Source organism: Solanum lycopersicum, chromosome 7 (genome assembly GCF_036512215.1).
Source record: "Solanum lycopersicum chromosome 7, SLM_r2.1".
Lineage (NCBI taxonomy): Eukaryota > Viridiplantae > Streptophyta > Magnoliopsida > Solanales > Solanaceae > Solanum > Solanum lycopersicum.
The window spans coordinates 65,647,553-65,663,371 of record NC_090806.1 but is presented as its reverse complement, the minus strand read 5'-3'; the positions used below and the strand labels follow the sequence as shown (position 1 = coordinate 65,663,371).

The window sequence follows — 15,819 nt, the reverse complement described above, 5'->3', positions numbered from 1 at the left end:
TTTGTAACATACACAATATTTGACACCTAAGTACATGATGAGCAATGTAAATTATTTTCCTTTTGTATGATTTGTTGCTTAAAACAAAAATATTTACAAGGAATTTGTGTAACAATTAAATTTATGAATGGGAAGAATCAAGTCCCCCAATGGATAGTAGAAATTTCAATGGATATGTCTTTTAATATGTTCTTTAAATCGAATTTTACCCTAACGTTTGATCCACAAATAATAGCGTGTCTGCATATGCACCAATTAACTTTAGATATATTTCATTGTGTATTCTACAACATAAAAGCTAATTTCATACACCAATTAATCGATTGTCAAATTTTGACCTAATAATGGATCCACAAAGGGTAGGGTGTGATGCATATAACTTTAAGATATATTTCATTGTGTATTCTATAACACAAAAGCTGATTTGATACACGAGTCCAAAATCTATTATCTTTAGCCTTGTGCACGTTAAGTGAGGTTCAAGACCATCAAACCATATAGACTAATGTAAATTGTACATATTTTACTTGTTTAATTTATAACTATCCAGATACATTGAAATTTACATATGTCTAACAATATTTTAAAACGAAACAATACCAGCTTTTGACTAACATACATCCCTCTTCAATAGTGTCAATCTTCTTCAAATCTTATATTCGTTTCACCGAACACAAAATTCGTATGGATTCAACAATAATAACATATTCAGTAAAATTTCACAAGAGAATAGAGTATATGCAGTCTCGATCAGAAGCTATTTTCAAATAAACTCACGACTTAATTAAGCTAAATCAAAGCAATAATAAAACGAAAAAAGAATTGATTCAAACACAATTTACAATCTATTTTGAACAAACCCATTTCCCATCAATCCAATCTTGATGAACTCTCAAATCACTTATAAAATACCCACATTCATCTCCACTACATTCAAAATACACAAAATACCTACTCCCAATTTTACCAGTAATTCTTCCAACCCACCATCCATCATTACCAAACGCATCAACTTGATCATTCAAATTAAATCTACTCACCGGAATCTCCGGCGGAACTGGCCGGAGTTCTGAGTGGGTAACAAACTCCGTCAGGGGATCCGATTGATCATCTTTCAGTAGGGTTTTGTACTGCACGATGTAATCTTTTTTGAGAGGTTGACACACAACAATTGCTTCATAATAAGAACCCAGAAATCCATCTTCTTTGCTTACAACTTCAACAAGATCTCCCCTGCTAAACCCCATCTTCAAAAAAATGATAAGAAGAAAACAAGAAAAGATATTATTGTTGCATGATTGTAGGGAGATAGGTTTTTTTAAAAAATTGATTTTTTTTTTTTGTATTTATTGATGATTTGGGCATTTAAGTAGAATAATACTATCGAAAGGAGTCATATTTGGTCTTGTATTATGAGAAAAAAGGGTTATATTTGTTTTTTATTATACTTTCATTTTTGATATATTTACCCATGTCATTTAACTTCACACACATTTACTCTTGCACGGTTAGGTTTTAGTATCCTGCATCCCTCGTACTTTTGGAACATTGGTGTCTCTACTGTCTAAAAACTAGAGCATAATATGCCCTTTACTCTAACATAATACTAAATTAGAACATGTGGCCAATCTGATCGTATATCTAACAAATATCGGGTCAGTGAATATGATTATGACATGTACATGTCCATTAATATAAATGGCAAATATTAATTTTTGAACTGCAGGAGCACCAATGTTCTAAAAGTATGACGGATAATATCTGCATACCATTTATAATAGTTTGGAATAATAACTCTTAGCACAAAATGAATTAGGTGTCTCATTACCTATTATATGATAGATAATTGAATCTTTCCAACGCCACCGGATTTGCTAAAATCCTATCTATAATTTGTCCTTTTTCCCATAAATTTATTTACTTGAAGTCACATTCTATTATACCAAATCCAATAATATACCCACCCATTTAACTCATTGCAAATTAGTCGAGGAACAAGCAAACTAGCTCGAACAGCCCAAACTATATGGAAAAAAATTGTAGAAGAGTATGCAGATGATGTTCACTAGAAAGCAAGTGGCTGATGAGAAAAGTTAGTAATCAAATTGCAAATAGTAATCCTAGATACCCCTTTATTTCAAACCAGTGAGACTATCATCTCTATTTGTTGCGTTTCTTAGCCTGTTTGCCCTGGCCCTTCTTAGGTGGCCCCTTTCCACGACGTTTCAACATTTCAAGCTTGCTGAGACGCTCTTGCTCTTGACGAGCCATCACAAGAGGGTCATCTTTCATGATATCGTGTGGGTACCATTGTGAGACCTTTTCACCGATCAGCTTCTTGCGTAAAACCTTGTGAGCAGATCGCTGCCCAGTTGGATTAATTACATGACCAAATATCTTGGCCCTTACCTCGGCTAATCCTTCAATCGCTGCAGCAGCTACCACATTTTTCAGTCTCCCTAAGTTCATTTCTTGGATCCAAAAAGAAGCTCAATATTCCGATTCACTGCACAAAGGAGAAGCAGAGTCTCAAAGAAGGTTCAGTGAGAAGCCTAACACAATTGTAAATATATCAGACTCATTGTTCTTGAAAGTAAAAATTGCAACAAAAAAAGGCTAAGGTCCTTAAGTGCAGCATGCAATCAATCGAAAACTAAAGAAATACTAAACATATATAAATTCATCACGAATTAAAACTTTGCTTGTCTTTGATGGACAACAGAATTACAAAATAAGTATACATACAAAACCAGTCATATTTCAAGCACCCCTCAGTTTATAGTTTATATCACATTTCGGATTGATAACATCCTATTTATATTTGGTCCAAACAATGATCAAAATTCAAACAAAACTTCCGTTTAAGAAAAAAAAGAATCAAAGTAACCAACACAGATTGTGTATTACCTACTCAAAACGTCGACACAGATTGTCACATTAGTCCCCTCTATATCACATTCATTCTATTTCTCTGATAAAAATATCACAAGTTGCTCTCAGATAAATACAAAGAATTAGATGCATATTCTCCGCTTTACAGGAACAACAAGATATCGTTGGTCATGCTTTTCCATTAGTATGCTGGGAATGACCAGAATACAAAGTTCTCCAACTATAGAAACAAACGATGGACCGGAAGACTCTAAAAAGGAAAACAGAACAGAAAGCTCGACACAACCTCAGCTTGAAACCTTAGACATGCTTCTAAATTCTCAAAAGGAAAATCATGAAAAGGCTTCCTGAATAACGCCATCAGTCCCCGACTCAATCACAAAATCTCATTCCCATTGTATATTCCATCATCCCAAAAACTTCTAAATCGCCTATATATCAAGAAGAGTTACGAGACATCACTTTCTTTACGTATTTTTGAAGAAAAAAAAAATTACAACATTCCAAAGAGACATCAACCTTCTTATTTGTTCACTAGCACAACATATGTGCAAGGGAAATTAATTCTTTTGACCTGGGAAATCAAATAGTGAATGCATATGCCGGTATGCATCCTAACTCAAGAAATGTAAATGATTTTTCAATTTTCAGGCTTCTAATGCATACCAAGTTTATTTGAACCCCTATTTTGTAAGCCTAAATCAGTCCAATAATTATTTTACAAAGAAGTATCCACTTTTTCCTATTTATTTGAGCTTTGGTGGACAGAGTTAGCTGAAATATGCACAGAACATAGAACTATTCAAATTAACCTATTGAAAATATGAAACTAATCCACAAAAACAGTGAACTTTATGAAGTAAATCATTTCATTGATAACATGTAAACAACAACTAAGCAAAATCAGAGAAATGTAAACAACAAGCTAAATTTCAACTTTAGAAAAAATGGAAAGCACAAACTAATTTACTCGTTGCGAAGGAGGTTACGACAGAAAATGTACACATTCAAATTTAAATTAGAAAAAAAAGAAAAAGAAAATGAAGAATGTAGAATGGAGCGAACCTTGATGAGAACAAACGGCTGCCTTGCTTTGTGAGAGACTGGATCCGCCACTTCCAAATATATTGATTACTGTGTAGTATAAGCTCTTGGCTGCTTCAATGGAGTTTTTGAGTGGAAAGAAGGAGAAAAATTGTTCAATAAAATCTCGGGTCTTACTTCTAATCTCATAGAAGTGGGCTGGACACTTTGCATTTTGTTGGGCTCGGAAATTAAGAGGAAAAAAACTGCATATAGACAAACATTGTTATCGTATTTACTAATTCTTTCTATAATTTGAAATAATTACATATAAATTCGTACGGTACTTACTAATTCTTTCTATAGTTTCAAATAATGACATATGGTATCACTAATTAATGATTTCATATTGAATTTCAAGTTAGATACATGTACTTTTATTATCAAATACATTAAAAGAGAGAGAAATGCGAATGAGATTTTTAGAGGTAATTAATAATTTCATATCTAAATTCATGTGAATCACACTAAATACATAAGTGAAAGAGAGGAGTGGCAAGCAATAGAAGAAAGAGTTAAGCAAGAGAGTCATTACGCGATCCCACTTATATACCGTGCATTTTTAAATTGAATTACACCTAATTTTAACACCATATATTTGAAACACAATTTGAAAATGAATTCTTGGTATGAACTTCGACGATGCATCTCTTTTAGTAGTTTGTTAAGTTAAATCCAAAGTGGAGATGTAATGGGTGGATTTATGGAGGAAAATGGATCTTAGGTCTTTGTAATTTTTTAAAAAAATTTAAGATTCCTACGGAATCATCATTTTTACACCTAAAAGATCTGAAAATACTATTTTCTTCTTTAAAGCTGCCAAGAAATCTTAATTCTCATCCCAATATCTTGGTACAACAAAGAATAATCAATTGCCAACCTTAGTAAAAGGTATATACTTTTTTTCCGAGGATATGAGATCTCCTGTCTTCTTACAATTTGAATCGAAGTACATAACCTTTAATAGATCTCTTTAAAAAAAAAAAAGACAGAGAACTTAAAAAGTCTGTAAAGATTTCTATATGATCAACAGCAATAGCGACAATATGATTTAAAGAGTGTAAGGTATGCTTTCTGAAACTATAGCTACAAAATCATTTCACTTCTGTTTAAGTGGCTGAGCTGGTCTTCCATTGGTTCCAGATTCCTGTGATAAACAACAAAAGGAAGAAAAAAAAAAGTCCAGAAAAATACTATAATGGATGAATCATAAGTAGAAAAAAAACACTTACAAATTTGGCAGCAACTCGCGTCATGAACAGCATCTGGGATCAGTTTCATTTGGCTTTCACCTGTAAAACTAAAAAGCAAAATTTACTTCAAATGGAAATGGTTGCATATTTCATTTTCATTAACAAAAATTGGCCTTAATAGTTAATTTCCTTTCTATTAATATTCCAGATAACATCCTGTGGTACTGTCAGGGAGCCAATATACCTAAAACAATAAAAGTTTGGACTTGCTGTTCTAATTGACAACCAATATCGATTTTACCTTCCTTTTGTTAAGAGCCCTACTTAGCAGAGCGATAGGGTATGAGTCGCATATGCTTGGTCACTTCCAATTCCAACTCCTAAGAGAAGATTGATTTCAATGCAAAAATTGCAACAAAAGAACTTAGAGAAATATATTTATCATAACCAAACGTCAAGAAAGATATCCTTTTACATATAAAGATGGCAGTAAGGAATATAGGAATGTTTCCCTCGTATCTGAGCTAGCTCTCCCAAAATAGATAGACACGGATCAGACAACATTCAAAAAAAAAATGTTAGACGGAGAATTGAAGAAGTAGCTAACCTGGAAAATTGGAAGAAACAACCTTGAGAAGATTAAGCCAGATTTGATCAAAAACTAAAGTAGCTGACTTGAAAATTGTAACTGCAATTAAAAATGGACAAACGAAGAAGAAAAAGTTTGGAAATTGACAGACATGCTTCCATTATGTTTTAGATCTCTTTTCTACTAAATTCAGTGGGTGACCCCTGTAAATTTGTGTTTGTTTTATTTGTGGTTATAACAAACAAACAGGAAAGAGTAAGAAAGCTCTTCCCTGTTTGGAGCAAAAATGTTCCGAGTGCAGGCATGAAAGGCAAAATCAGTGGAATAAAATTTTTGTGGTGGCTAATGGAGAGAACAGAAATAAGCAAAGAAAAATGTCAAAAGGAAATACCAATATTACCCTTGGTTGTAAATCAAGTTAATAATTATATGTCGTCTACAAGTAGAAGGACCAAAAAAAATTATCTTTTAATAATGTACCTCTCCTCCGACAGGGAAAACCCACACACATTAGAATAAGCAGCACAGGCTCACATACCTTAACAGAAGTGTTGCGCCAGTGCAAACCAAAGTTCCCTTGGCAGCAGAATCATTGCTGAACAAGCGGTTGTCGTTGATGGAATGTCACTTGTTCAACAATAGTCGTATGTCACGGGAACTATAGTTTAGCTTATGGTTAGATCCAATGGTCACTCTTTCAGAATTCTGCAAGGAAAAAGATAAATCAGTCGGTTAATAATTATATATGTAGATTTTGTCTGAAGAGGACAACGTTACCAGCAAAATAAGCATTAATATGAAGCGACGGAACGCTGACAGATACAGGAAGTAACAGAGGACAGTTCTCAAAGCCATTCGGTTTACCTGGAGTCGAGGCTGTGATCCGAGGGCGTAAGAAGAAGTTTACTGAACTCTAATGGTTGATAAATAGTATAATTGTATTGTAGTATTAGAAGACAAGATAGTCGTTGAGGTGTTTACTTGCGAAGTAATAAAGCTGCTAGGAAGCAATGAGTGTGCAGCTAACTAACAGGAAAGAAAACCAAAGGCTAAAATCGAAAATCTGATGAAGATGTGCCTTTTGTGGTACCATTACTGGTGCAGAAAGATGCTTGTAGGATAAGTCAGTGGTTGAGTATATCAATATCAGTGGGGTCCTAACCTATAGCAGAAAGAAGCACATACAACATGCAATCCTCATATCTACATATGGAATAGAGATTTAACAGAAGACTAAAAAAAGTGATAAGAGAAGGCCTCAAAGTGAAGACGTTAAATAGAAAATATAGGCTAAAAGAAACGAACAAAGGGTAAGTAAAGTTATCGAAGGCTGAAAGGTACATCTTCGATCAGTAGAGATGCCAATTTTCAGAATATTACAAAAAAGCATGAGCTCAAGTGAGAATATTACAGAAAGGCAGGAAGACATACTACTAATTAACAATTTACAAATTAGTTAGATTGCCCAAAGCTGAAGAGAAAAAATGATGAATAAACATGGCCAAGAAGTATATCCAAATCTGCACAACCTATAAACATCATCACATGACCAGAGGGCTAAGATCAACATAATTTTTGACGTACAGGTAATGCTGTTCGTGTTCTACAAATATTCCATTCCCTTCGGGACAAATGCAGTGCTCAGAATTAACAATAAAACAATGTCCATGAAGTATATGGGCTACCTATGAGAACGGCAGAAATTATGTAGCTGCATAATATCTATCAAAGATCAGATAAAAGGGAATATGGATTAATTCTCATTTCTCAGCATATCCATTAGTTCTCACACTATAGAGTCATTGACCTTATCAGAACATGACATTCTATTCACTAAAATTCATCATCACTGTCATAAAAGTAGAGTTGCAGATTTATTGGTTTCTTGTCACCAGGATTCAAATCATTTATCACATGGCACATTCGTTCTTGAACTCTAAACGTATAGATACCACAATTTCTTCTTGTCAAGTCTGCATTGTAATGCACAACAGGCAGTGTAAATGCAAATAAGCTACTATACGTTCTAATGTATGTCCGAAAGTGTTTATGTTTTCATAATTTCCTGAATATAGAGCACATAAGTTAGTTTGTATTTGGTGTGAGATTATCTTAACCATAAGACTGGCACAACAAAATTTACAAATAGAAACTTTTTTATATGGTACATAGGTTGATCATAGTTCAATATTCAGAGAAGTTCTTATCTTGCCATTGACCTGGATACTCTGAAAGGTGAAACTGTAGAAGAGTGAAAGAATGAGAACACATAATTGTATTAATTAAAACATGAGACTATTCACTCTGTTTGTATTATTGCAGCCCATCATTTCACAATGTATTGTATTATTTTGTAGAACAATGTTTGGGTAGATTGTATCGTTTGTTGTTGACAATAATATTTTTCTTGTTTGGCTTTGATTGTATCATGTTGTATTGTAACTGGTAAGTTTACTAAAATACCCTGAACTATTGTATAAAGTAATTTTATCGCCAATTCAAAAATAAAAATAAAAAAATAAGACAGCATATTTCTGCTAATTTGTCACAAATTATGCTTTGTATATGTTTTAAGTCATTAAATTCATGCGAATTCAAATGAAATTAATGAATCTACGTATATGCAAAAATAAATCTGAATAAAAAATAAGCGGCACTTGCACATCTATAAAATAAGGATATATTTATTGTTAATGGGCCTAATCTAGCAAATAAATAATTGAAAGATATCAATGATTCAATATTGTTTTAAGTATCACAAAAATACTGTTAGTGAGATTTTGACTAGGCGAATCACATTACCAAATTCCACATTTTTTTAATAAACCAAAAAGAGTTACAATAATGTTTGGCCGTATGTTTACAAATTTATAAGAAAAAAATCAAACCCAAGCCAAAAACAAACACAATTAAATTCATGCAACTGGTTGTATGAACATTAACTACTAAATAGCACATGCAGCATAAATATGATCTACTAACTTCAAAAACAACCAAAGACATGAAACTCAAACATAATTATTTTCAAAAATATTTTTGAAAAGATTTCTCTTCTTTTGGGATCAAGTATATCATACATGGCCCAGAACTTATAGCGAAGTAAGTATTTTTCAACAAGTAGTGTTATTAATTGTTAACTGGCCCAGGCTCTCTTTGCACTATAACATTGTTTGCATGTTAAAGTTCATAAGAAATAGATGTGATGGAAATAAAGAAATGCAATAAAGGTTCTCCATAAACTGAGATATAGTTAAAGCAAAAAAGGAACTTTAAAATATATGGTTATGGACAAAAAAATATACCTGTAATTTCAAAACAAGGGCAGAAACCTGCGCAAATAACATAGTTAACTATAAAGAAAAAACAAGAGTACAAACCTAGGATATGGTATTTTAGGTGGAGTTAAATGATATAGGGTAAAAAAAAATATTAAGGACACAATTTGAAAGAGAAATTAGGTAACAACGCGATCAAACCAAATAGGTCATTACACAAAAGGGCGCTTTTCATTGTTACGTAATGACAGATTTAGCAATACAATTTAATATATTTTAAATAGCAATCAAAAAAAGTTTTTTTGTAAGATATAATACGATACAATGGGTAACGACGATTTAAACCAGATGTAAAACAAACCTTTAATAATGAATGACAGTGGCTAAATTAGCTGTACAGCAAGTTTTTGTTACAAGACTTGAGACCTGATGTTGAACCTTACACAAAAATATTTTCCAATGAGTATTAATGAATTTTGTAGATTCCGCAAAAGCTATGACAACTTACAGTAACTTGCCTTTCTCATAGATGGAGTGAGGATTTCCTTTGTCAAAAGCAGGAAACAAGGGAAGCTCATTAACTGCGTATATAGCAGGCAAAGATCAGACCAGATGTTCAGAATAGTAACTGAAAATGCATATTCATGCTGGGAAAGGAATATGCATTTGCACAAAATGGTGAAACGAAGTGTGTGTTTTTTGAAAAAGGGGCAACTGTAAAACGGTGAAACAGTGTGTTCTATCCAAAGTTCAATAAATTTTAGAACGGATATGTTAACCTATTCTGGAAGTAGAGCAAGAGTTTTCATATTAAGAGTATGCTTTTCATTAGCCATCACAAGTTTGTAGAGTTCGTGGCGCCTAACATTTCTATCGTCGTCTTTCTTATCAGAGTTGGGGTGTTCGCTTGTTTGTCCAGCATCCATGGATATAAAATTTATTGCTCCCAATTTTTTTGTCGCTACAAGTGTTATACCCTCCTTACTACTGTTGGGCCTGTTCCCCCTAACGATTTATCAAATTAGTAGTATTATTTATATGGAAAAATTTTGGATAAAGAAAATATAGAGCAATAAAGATACCCAAACACTTGACCTACTTTAGTTAGCAGATCAAGATGAGCAGTGCATAATTTAACGATTAAATCAAGCCAAAGCTTGATCAAGACTTTACCCAAACACTTGTGACTAGACCTACTTTTTTTTTTTTTTTGATGTACCCAAACACTTGACCTACAGGTTCAACTCTTTCCTCTGCTTCACCTTTTAACCTCAAACTCAGTAGAAACAAAACTAAACTACTGGGAAAATGAAAGTCAACCAAACTATCAGCAGATCAACCAAGTAGCAAGTCAGAATACAAATTTAAACCTTTAGGGGTCATTTGTAGCTAGTTAGAGTTATGCAGGTATGAGTAATGTAGGGATTAGTTATGAGTGAAAATATGTATTATTTTATGTTAGTATTAGTTATTTCACCTTGTATCCTGCATAAAATAATACATAGATTCCCTCATAACTTAATCATGTATTAGCTATGCATATTTCTAAATTGCAAAGCAATACATGAATAATTTACCTCCTAATCCGCTACCACAGCATTACTTATGCAGAATTTAATACTGCATAACTAACATCTAAACAAGCTATCAAGGGACACCTTAGTTCAAATAGATAACAAATGATGGTGGTTTCTATCGAATCTGATAACATATGAGAACACCATCAGAATGGACCCCGAAAGTCTGTATGGAAGAGTGTGGCACCAATTAAGTTGAATGCTTCACCTGTCTAGTAGTTAGACGAGCTAGAGCTGGTCGGACTCATGACACACTGTAGAAAAGGGAAAAATCTACATGGCTTCTAGATGCTCGTTAGGTAAGGAGGATTTAGAGACAAACAACCACCTTTTCTATGGTGTAGAGTTTCATCATAAGTGTTGGCATTTTTCATCAATTTGGCTAAGGTGAATTTTAAGTTGTTGGATAAGGAGGGGAGGTAGCAAGAGCCAGGAAGATTTGGTGCAAAACAATGCCTGCCTGTATTTGGTGGAACATTTAGAAGGAAAGAAATGAAAGGATTTTTGATGGCAAAGAGATCTCCATACAGAAGATGTCGCGTTATCAAGCAAATGGCCCGGCAGGCATGTTGACGAAACAGAGACCTGAAGCAGGTAAGAGTTGCTTCTCATATAAGAGAAATGTAAAATTTACCTACTAAAGTTTCGTTTAACGGCCAAATGCCTCATGGGGTGTTTTCTGGCTCCTCCTTCAAGGACTCCTCCATCTTATTTATCGACTAAACAGAATTGTACCACCTAGTTACCCTTTTTCAGAAACTTCTAGTTCTCTATGTTGTACGAGGAGGGACGGTTATTAACCTAGACTTACTGAATAAGAATTCAACCAAGTTCTTGAACACATGCTGATACGAAATTAATGCACTGTATTTGGCTTTTGAAAGAAGAAAAGAAGAAGGGAAGATCTCTATACCTTTACCTTCTCATTTTTTCATCTTAGAATCTAAAGATTGACAATATCCCTTTCATTTTTTTTATATCCCTCTCTTCTTAGTTGCTCATCATACCTACTTGTGGCTTTGTTGAATTATTTACCCCTTGCAGTAGCAATGACCCGCAACTCTCAAAGGGGTTACCAACCAGCCGAATCACTATAGCAAACCCTCTCTTTACTTAATGGATAGCTTTTATTCTCTTTCAGTAAGTAAAATGAGAAATTGGGGAGAAAGAAGAAAAGCTAAATATGGTGCGTGAAAGCTGGGCCGGCACCACGGTCATCAAACAAAAAAAAGAAGAAAAGCTAAATATGGTAATGAAGCCAGTGTTGGCATTTGCTACCTAAATGCCACTGCACCCTATACTCACTGACTAAAGACAGAGGCGCATAGTATTGGACTAAATTATGACCACTGTAGACCTGTGTCATTGACAAATATAAGCCAGTCAAGCACACATATTGTTTTATAGTAGATTTCTTGCATAATGAGCAAAATTAAATTAATGCTAAAGGAGGAAATACCAACAAAGAAACCCATACATTTCCCTTTCTTAAAGCAAAATACTTCAGCAAAGAGTGGTTGCATGAACTTTCTAGCTAGTACATCAACAGAACCCCTAATGCAACTGCATGTTAATGGCAACTGAAATTGGAATTTCAGTCAAGACGAAGACTAAAATCCTATCAGCAAGATGTAGAAGAGAAGAGGAAGATGAAGGAACCTTGTTGTCAGATCAACACAATAAAAAGAAAGGCATGTGATCATGACAACTAAATTCTGTTAATTAAGTGGTCTTTAGAATTACCACTGAGAAAATTGGAGACAGTAGGCAGTTAACTTGCAAACAACTATCCAAGACTATTCAACCATTCTAGATGCAAGAGTTTGGCACCCAAGAAAAAATATCGTCATACACTTTAATTGGAGTAATGATAGGCAATTGTTGGATCTGTGATTACGATTTATTGGACTGAGTTGGGCTATACCTATATCCTTAAAAGAACCGTTAAGTTGCTGGAAAGAAAGAAGGATCACAAGGAATCTGAAGATAATTTGGAAGACTGTCCAGCATGTACTGTTTGGGTCTTCTGGAGTAATAACATGAATAGCTACCCAAGGAAGAAACACGACAGATCCTCTACCAAATCCAATTTCAGTAAATAGGCAGTGCAAAAATTTTCTAGTATACTGAAGAAACCCAAGGTGCAAAGACCGAAGGAAACAGCAAATCACTAGACAATCATTCCCTGCTATAAGATCAACAAACTATGAAGAAACAAAAAACTCTACAAACGCATATGAAGAAACTAAGTTCTGTTCATAGAAGTGATTTTTGGCAGTATCACTGAGGGTCAACATATTTGGCTAGAAGCAGTAAGCCAATTTTTCAACTATAATCCAAGACAGATAGATAGAATAACACATGAACCATAAAAGTATAATGCACCAAACATCCACCAGGAAAGAAATTAAGACAAGCGTTTACAGTCTGCCTTTAGAACAAAGAGTTTCAGTACCCTAGAGAATTAAATGTGCCATACACTTCTGGCTCATGGAAACTTTGACCTTACACAATACATCAAAGAGGTCTTCAATGCCAGCCTGAACCCTGCAATGCAATGTAATGTTTGCATGAAATTGAGAAGACTTATAAGAGAAAACAAGTTGGCATATGCCTAAGGGATCAGCACCTAAACTTCAGTGACTAACTTCAATTGAAAACTTACTGAGCTAAAGGACTTCAAGTCCAACTACTCTTCCTTTCTTTCTTCCGCAATCCACTCATGTGAGAAAGAGATGCACTCCGCTCTCTATATTAGATTTTGCCCTTGAGATCCTTTTTTTCCCATCTTTGGGGTCTCTCTTCCATAAATCGGATGACTCCTCACAAGCATCTCCAACACAATTATTTGTCCATCTATCAGGTAAAACAAGGCTCTCTTTGTAAAAATTAACATAGCGTGGATTGTAACACCAATCATTTGATGAGTTACCAATGTCAATATCTGTAAACCTACCAATTGTGTGATCAACAGAAACCAATAATCTTTGGCTACCTTTCCATAAGATTTCACCATTTTTCCTTATAGCCATTGGCTTAATAAAGTCATTAGCAAACTCAAACTCAGTTGGAGCAGCCGTTCCAAGGTAAGGTGTCCAAAAGATATCTTCACGAAGAGGAAAATGTAGTGCAAAGTGATAATTTTGGATGCTGAACTGTTTCTCCCATGAGTCTGGCACACCATACTCTTTCATCATCCAAATCTTAATAGGTTCACGTTTGTCATAGTTATTATCAACCAAACAAAGACATCCCTCTGACGCAAAAAGGAAGACTTCATCAAAATGTGTTTGTGACTCACTGATTAAACTACTCGGCAATATCATATCTGAGAATGTCTCATCATGCATGTTGAACACAAGAATCACCCTCCGATTCCTCCGAGCTGGTGTAAACTCCAATTTAGTAGTAATCCAATGACAAGCGCCGTTCACATACACCTGTGGGCCCTGTGGCTCAATGGAAATTAATATGTAAGGCTCAGGGACATTGGAAATGTCTTCCCAAACACCAGTACTTAACTTATAAAGATCAGCATGTGGCTTTGATTGTCCCATAGCGTGTACTACTCTTACCACCTTGTAGTCATTAGTAACCGAATCAAACCCAAACCCCAGTGTGAAACGATAGGTACTACGAACTGGTTCAGGGAGTTTTACCGACTTTCTGATGGATAGGTTACAAAAATATAAATGGGTCAAGATGGCGGAGTCGGCGTCGGCATCGGTATCGGCGTCGGCGTCGGTGTCGGTGTCGGCGTCGGTGTCGGTGTCGGCGAGGCACAAAATACCATTAACACTACCCACTATACTAACGGAACCTCTACGAAATGAAAAATCTAAGAAATGGTCGGGATCCAACCTCTCATTGTTACCAAACAAAGGATACATATCTAATCGAGTGCTTCTACCATAATTCCTAATCAGCATATGATCATCTCGTTTTCGATTGAGATGTGTGAAGGTAAAGCTAGGGCTAGTAAGAAGAGAATACCATGACTTGCAAACACTTCTGCATCGGAGGATTGATTTGACTGGTAGTTTTGTGAAGATATCAACCAATAATTCTTGAGGCAAATAATCCGACATTTCTCACCGGCGACGGATCTCTTCACTGGAGCTGAATTTCTGCAAATTAACCCCAATCTTCTACACACTGGTTGAATCCTAATTTTGCTTCATGTTAATTGTGCAGCTTCATGATTATATTTCCAGTTTAAACACTCAACTTTTAAAAACTACAATGTGGTACATTTGGAAACAGAAAAGTTTATATATACCTCCAATTTTGCATTTAGTGCATATATATTCATTGGGAAACTTTCACTTATAGCCATTTAAAAATAGTCTAATTACTCTTCATACTTATAATTTGATAATTATAATTTGTGGTTACATGTTATATAGAGGAAAGAGGCGAGGGATATTGGGAGAGAGGGGGAAAGAGTGGGAGAAAGGTGAATTGTATATGTATATCGGTTAGATAATTGTATATCATACATATGTATTTGTACATATGGCAAGTGAAAGTGGAAGAGGTAGCAGAGAGGCGAGCGAGATTGGTAAAGGAGGGAGAAAGGCGAGCGAGAGAGGACGGAGAGTGGGAAAAAGGTGAATTTTTATATGTATATTATACATATACATTTGTATATAGGGCAAGCGAGACTGGAGAGGGAAGAGAGAGGAGAGCGAGAGAGGGGAGAGAAGTGAATTGTATGTGTATATAAGTTAAATAATTGTATATTATACATATTTATTTGTATATTCTAGCGAATTATATATATACAACCTTGACTAATATACAAACTCGAAGTCAACCCATGTAACTAATGTATAATGTTAGTCGTGAGTGGTAATTATAACAAACTATAGCTACGATGAATAATTAAATAATATAAGTTTGCTTTGTTGCGTAATTTTCCTTTATTTATTGTAAAGATTATTAAACTTGAAAAAAAAATTAATTGAGTTTTCTAATTTCAAATTCGTCATGTAGCTTAAAAATTAACTTACTCATTTTTTTATTTATCTAGACCTGACTTTCTACATCAACTCAATTTTTCTTTTATTCAAGCTCGATTCAAATTTATTTTATGATCGAGTAAAAAAGGGAATGAATTCTTTTTTCATTTGAATTGAGTTTGGACAGATAAAATAATGAATGGGATTTATAAAACTCACGTGAGACTTTTTCAATTAGAAAATCAGTTT

General features: G+C 34.4%; 3 protein-coding genes across 22 annotated transcripts; all 3 read right to left on the bottom strand.

Annotated features, from left to right (window-relative positions):
* Positions 1-845: 845 nt before the first annotated feature.
* LOC101257089 (protein AGENET DOMAIN (AGD)-CONTAINING P1-like) lies at positions 846-1,247 on the bottom strand. Its single transcript, XM_004243741.1, has one exon. The coding sequence runs from the start codon at positions 1,245-1,247 to the stop codon at positions 846-848; it is 402 nt and encodes a 133-aa protein (XP_004243789.1).
* A 757-nt stretch (positions 1,248-2,004) lies between these two features.
* LOC101248990 (small ribosomal subunit protein mS33-like) lies at positions 2,005-4,136 on the bottom strand. The gene is made up of 2 exons (XM_004243242.5): positions 3,958-4,136; positions 2,005-2,506 (listed from the first exon to the last, which is right to left on the bottom strand). The coding sequence occupies exon 2, from the start codon at positions 2,467-2,469 to the stop codon at positions 2,161-2,163; it is 309 nt and encodes a 102-aa protein (XP_004243290.1). The 5' UTR covers positions 2,470-2,506; positions 3,958-4,136; the 3' UTR covers positions 2,005-2,160.
* A 688-nt stretch (positions 4,137-4,824) lies between these two features.
* On the bottom strand, positions 4,825-15,562 carry LOC101249470 (F-box protein At3g07870). 20 transcript variants are annotated; one of them, XM_069287105.1, is made up of 11 exons: positions 13,566-15,562; positions 13,275-13,465; positions 13,065-13,156; positions 9,551-9,613; positions 9,394-9,458; positions 9,060-9,086; positions 6,296-6,462; positions 5,776-5,856; positions 5,470-5,548; positions 5,208-5,267; positions 4,825-5,122 (listed from the first exon to the last, which is right to left on the bottom strand). In XM_069287105.1, the coding sequence occupies exons 1-2, from the start codon at positions 14,695-14,697 to the stop codon at positions 13,359-13,361; spliced, it is 1,239 nt and encodes a 412-aa protein (XP_069143206.1). In that variant the 5' UTR covers positions 14,698-15,562; the 3' UTR covers positions 4,825-5,122; positions 5,208-5,267; positions 5,470-5,548; positions 5,776-5,856; positions 6,296-6,462; positions 9,060-9,086; positions 9,394-9,458; positions 9,551-9,613; positions 13,065-13,156; positions 13,275-13,358. The 20 variants fall into 20 exon arrangements, with proteins under 20 accessions (XP_069143206.1, XP_069143197.1, XP_069143203.1 ...); XM_069287096.1 differs by having other exon boundaries at positions 13,275-15,562; XM_069287102.1 differs by having other exon boundaries at positions 9,394-9,613.
* Between the last annotated feature and the right edge of the window lie 257 nt (positions 15,563-15,819).

Excerpts from the sequence above, each read along its gene's own strand:
- LOC101257089 (XM_004243741.1), bottom strand. The coding sequence starts at position 1,247 with ATGGGGTTTAGCAGGGGAGATCTTGTTGAAGTTGTAAGCAAAGAAGAT.
- LOC101248990 (XM_004243242.5), bottom strand. The coding sequence starts at position 2,469 with ATGAACTTAGGGAGACTGAAAAATGTGGTAGCTGCTGCAGCGATTGAA.
- LOC101249470 (XM_026032093.2), bottom strand. The coding sequence starts at position 14,697 with ATGTCGGATTATTTGCCTCAAGAATTATTGGTTGATATCTTCACAAAA.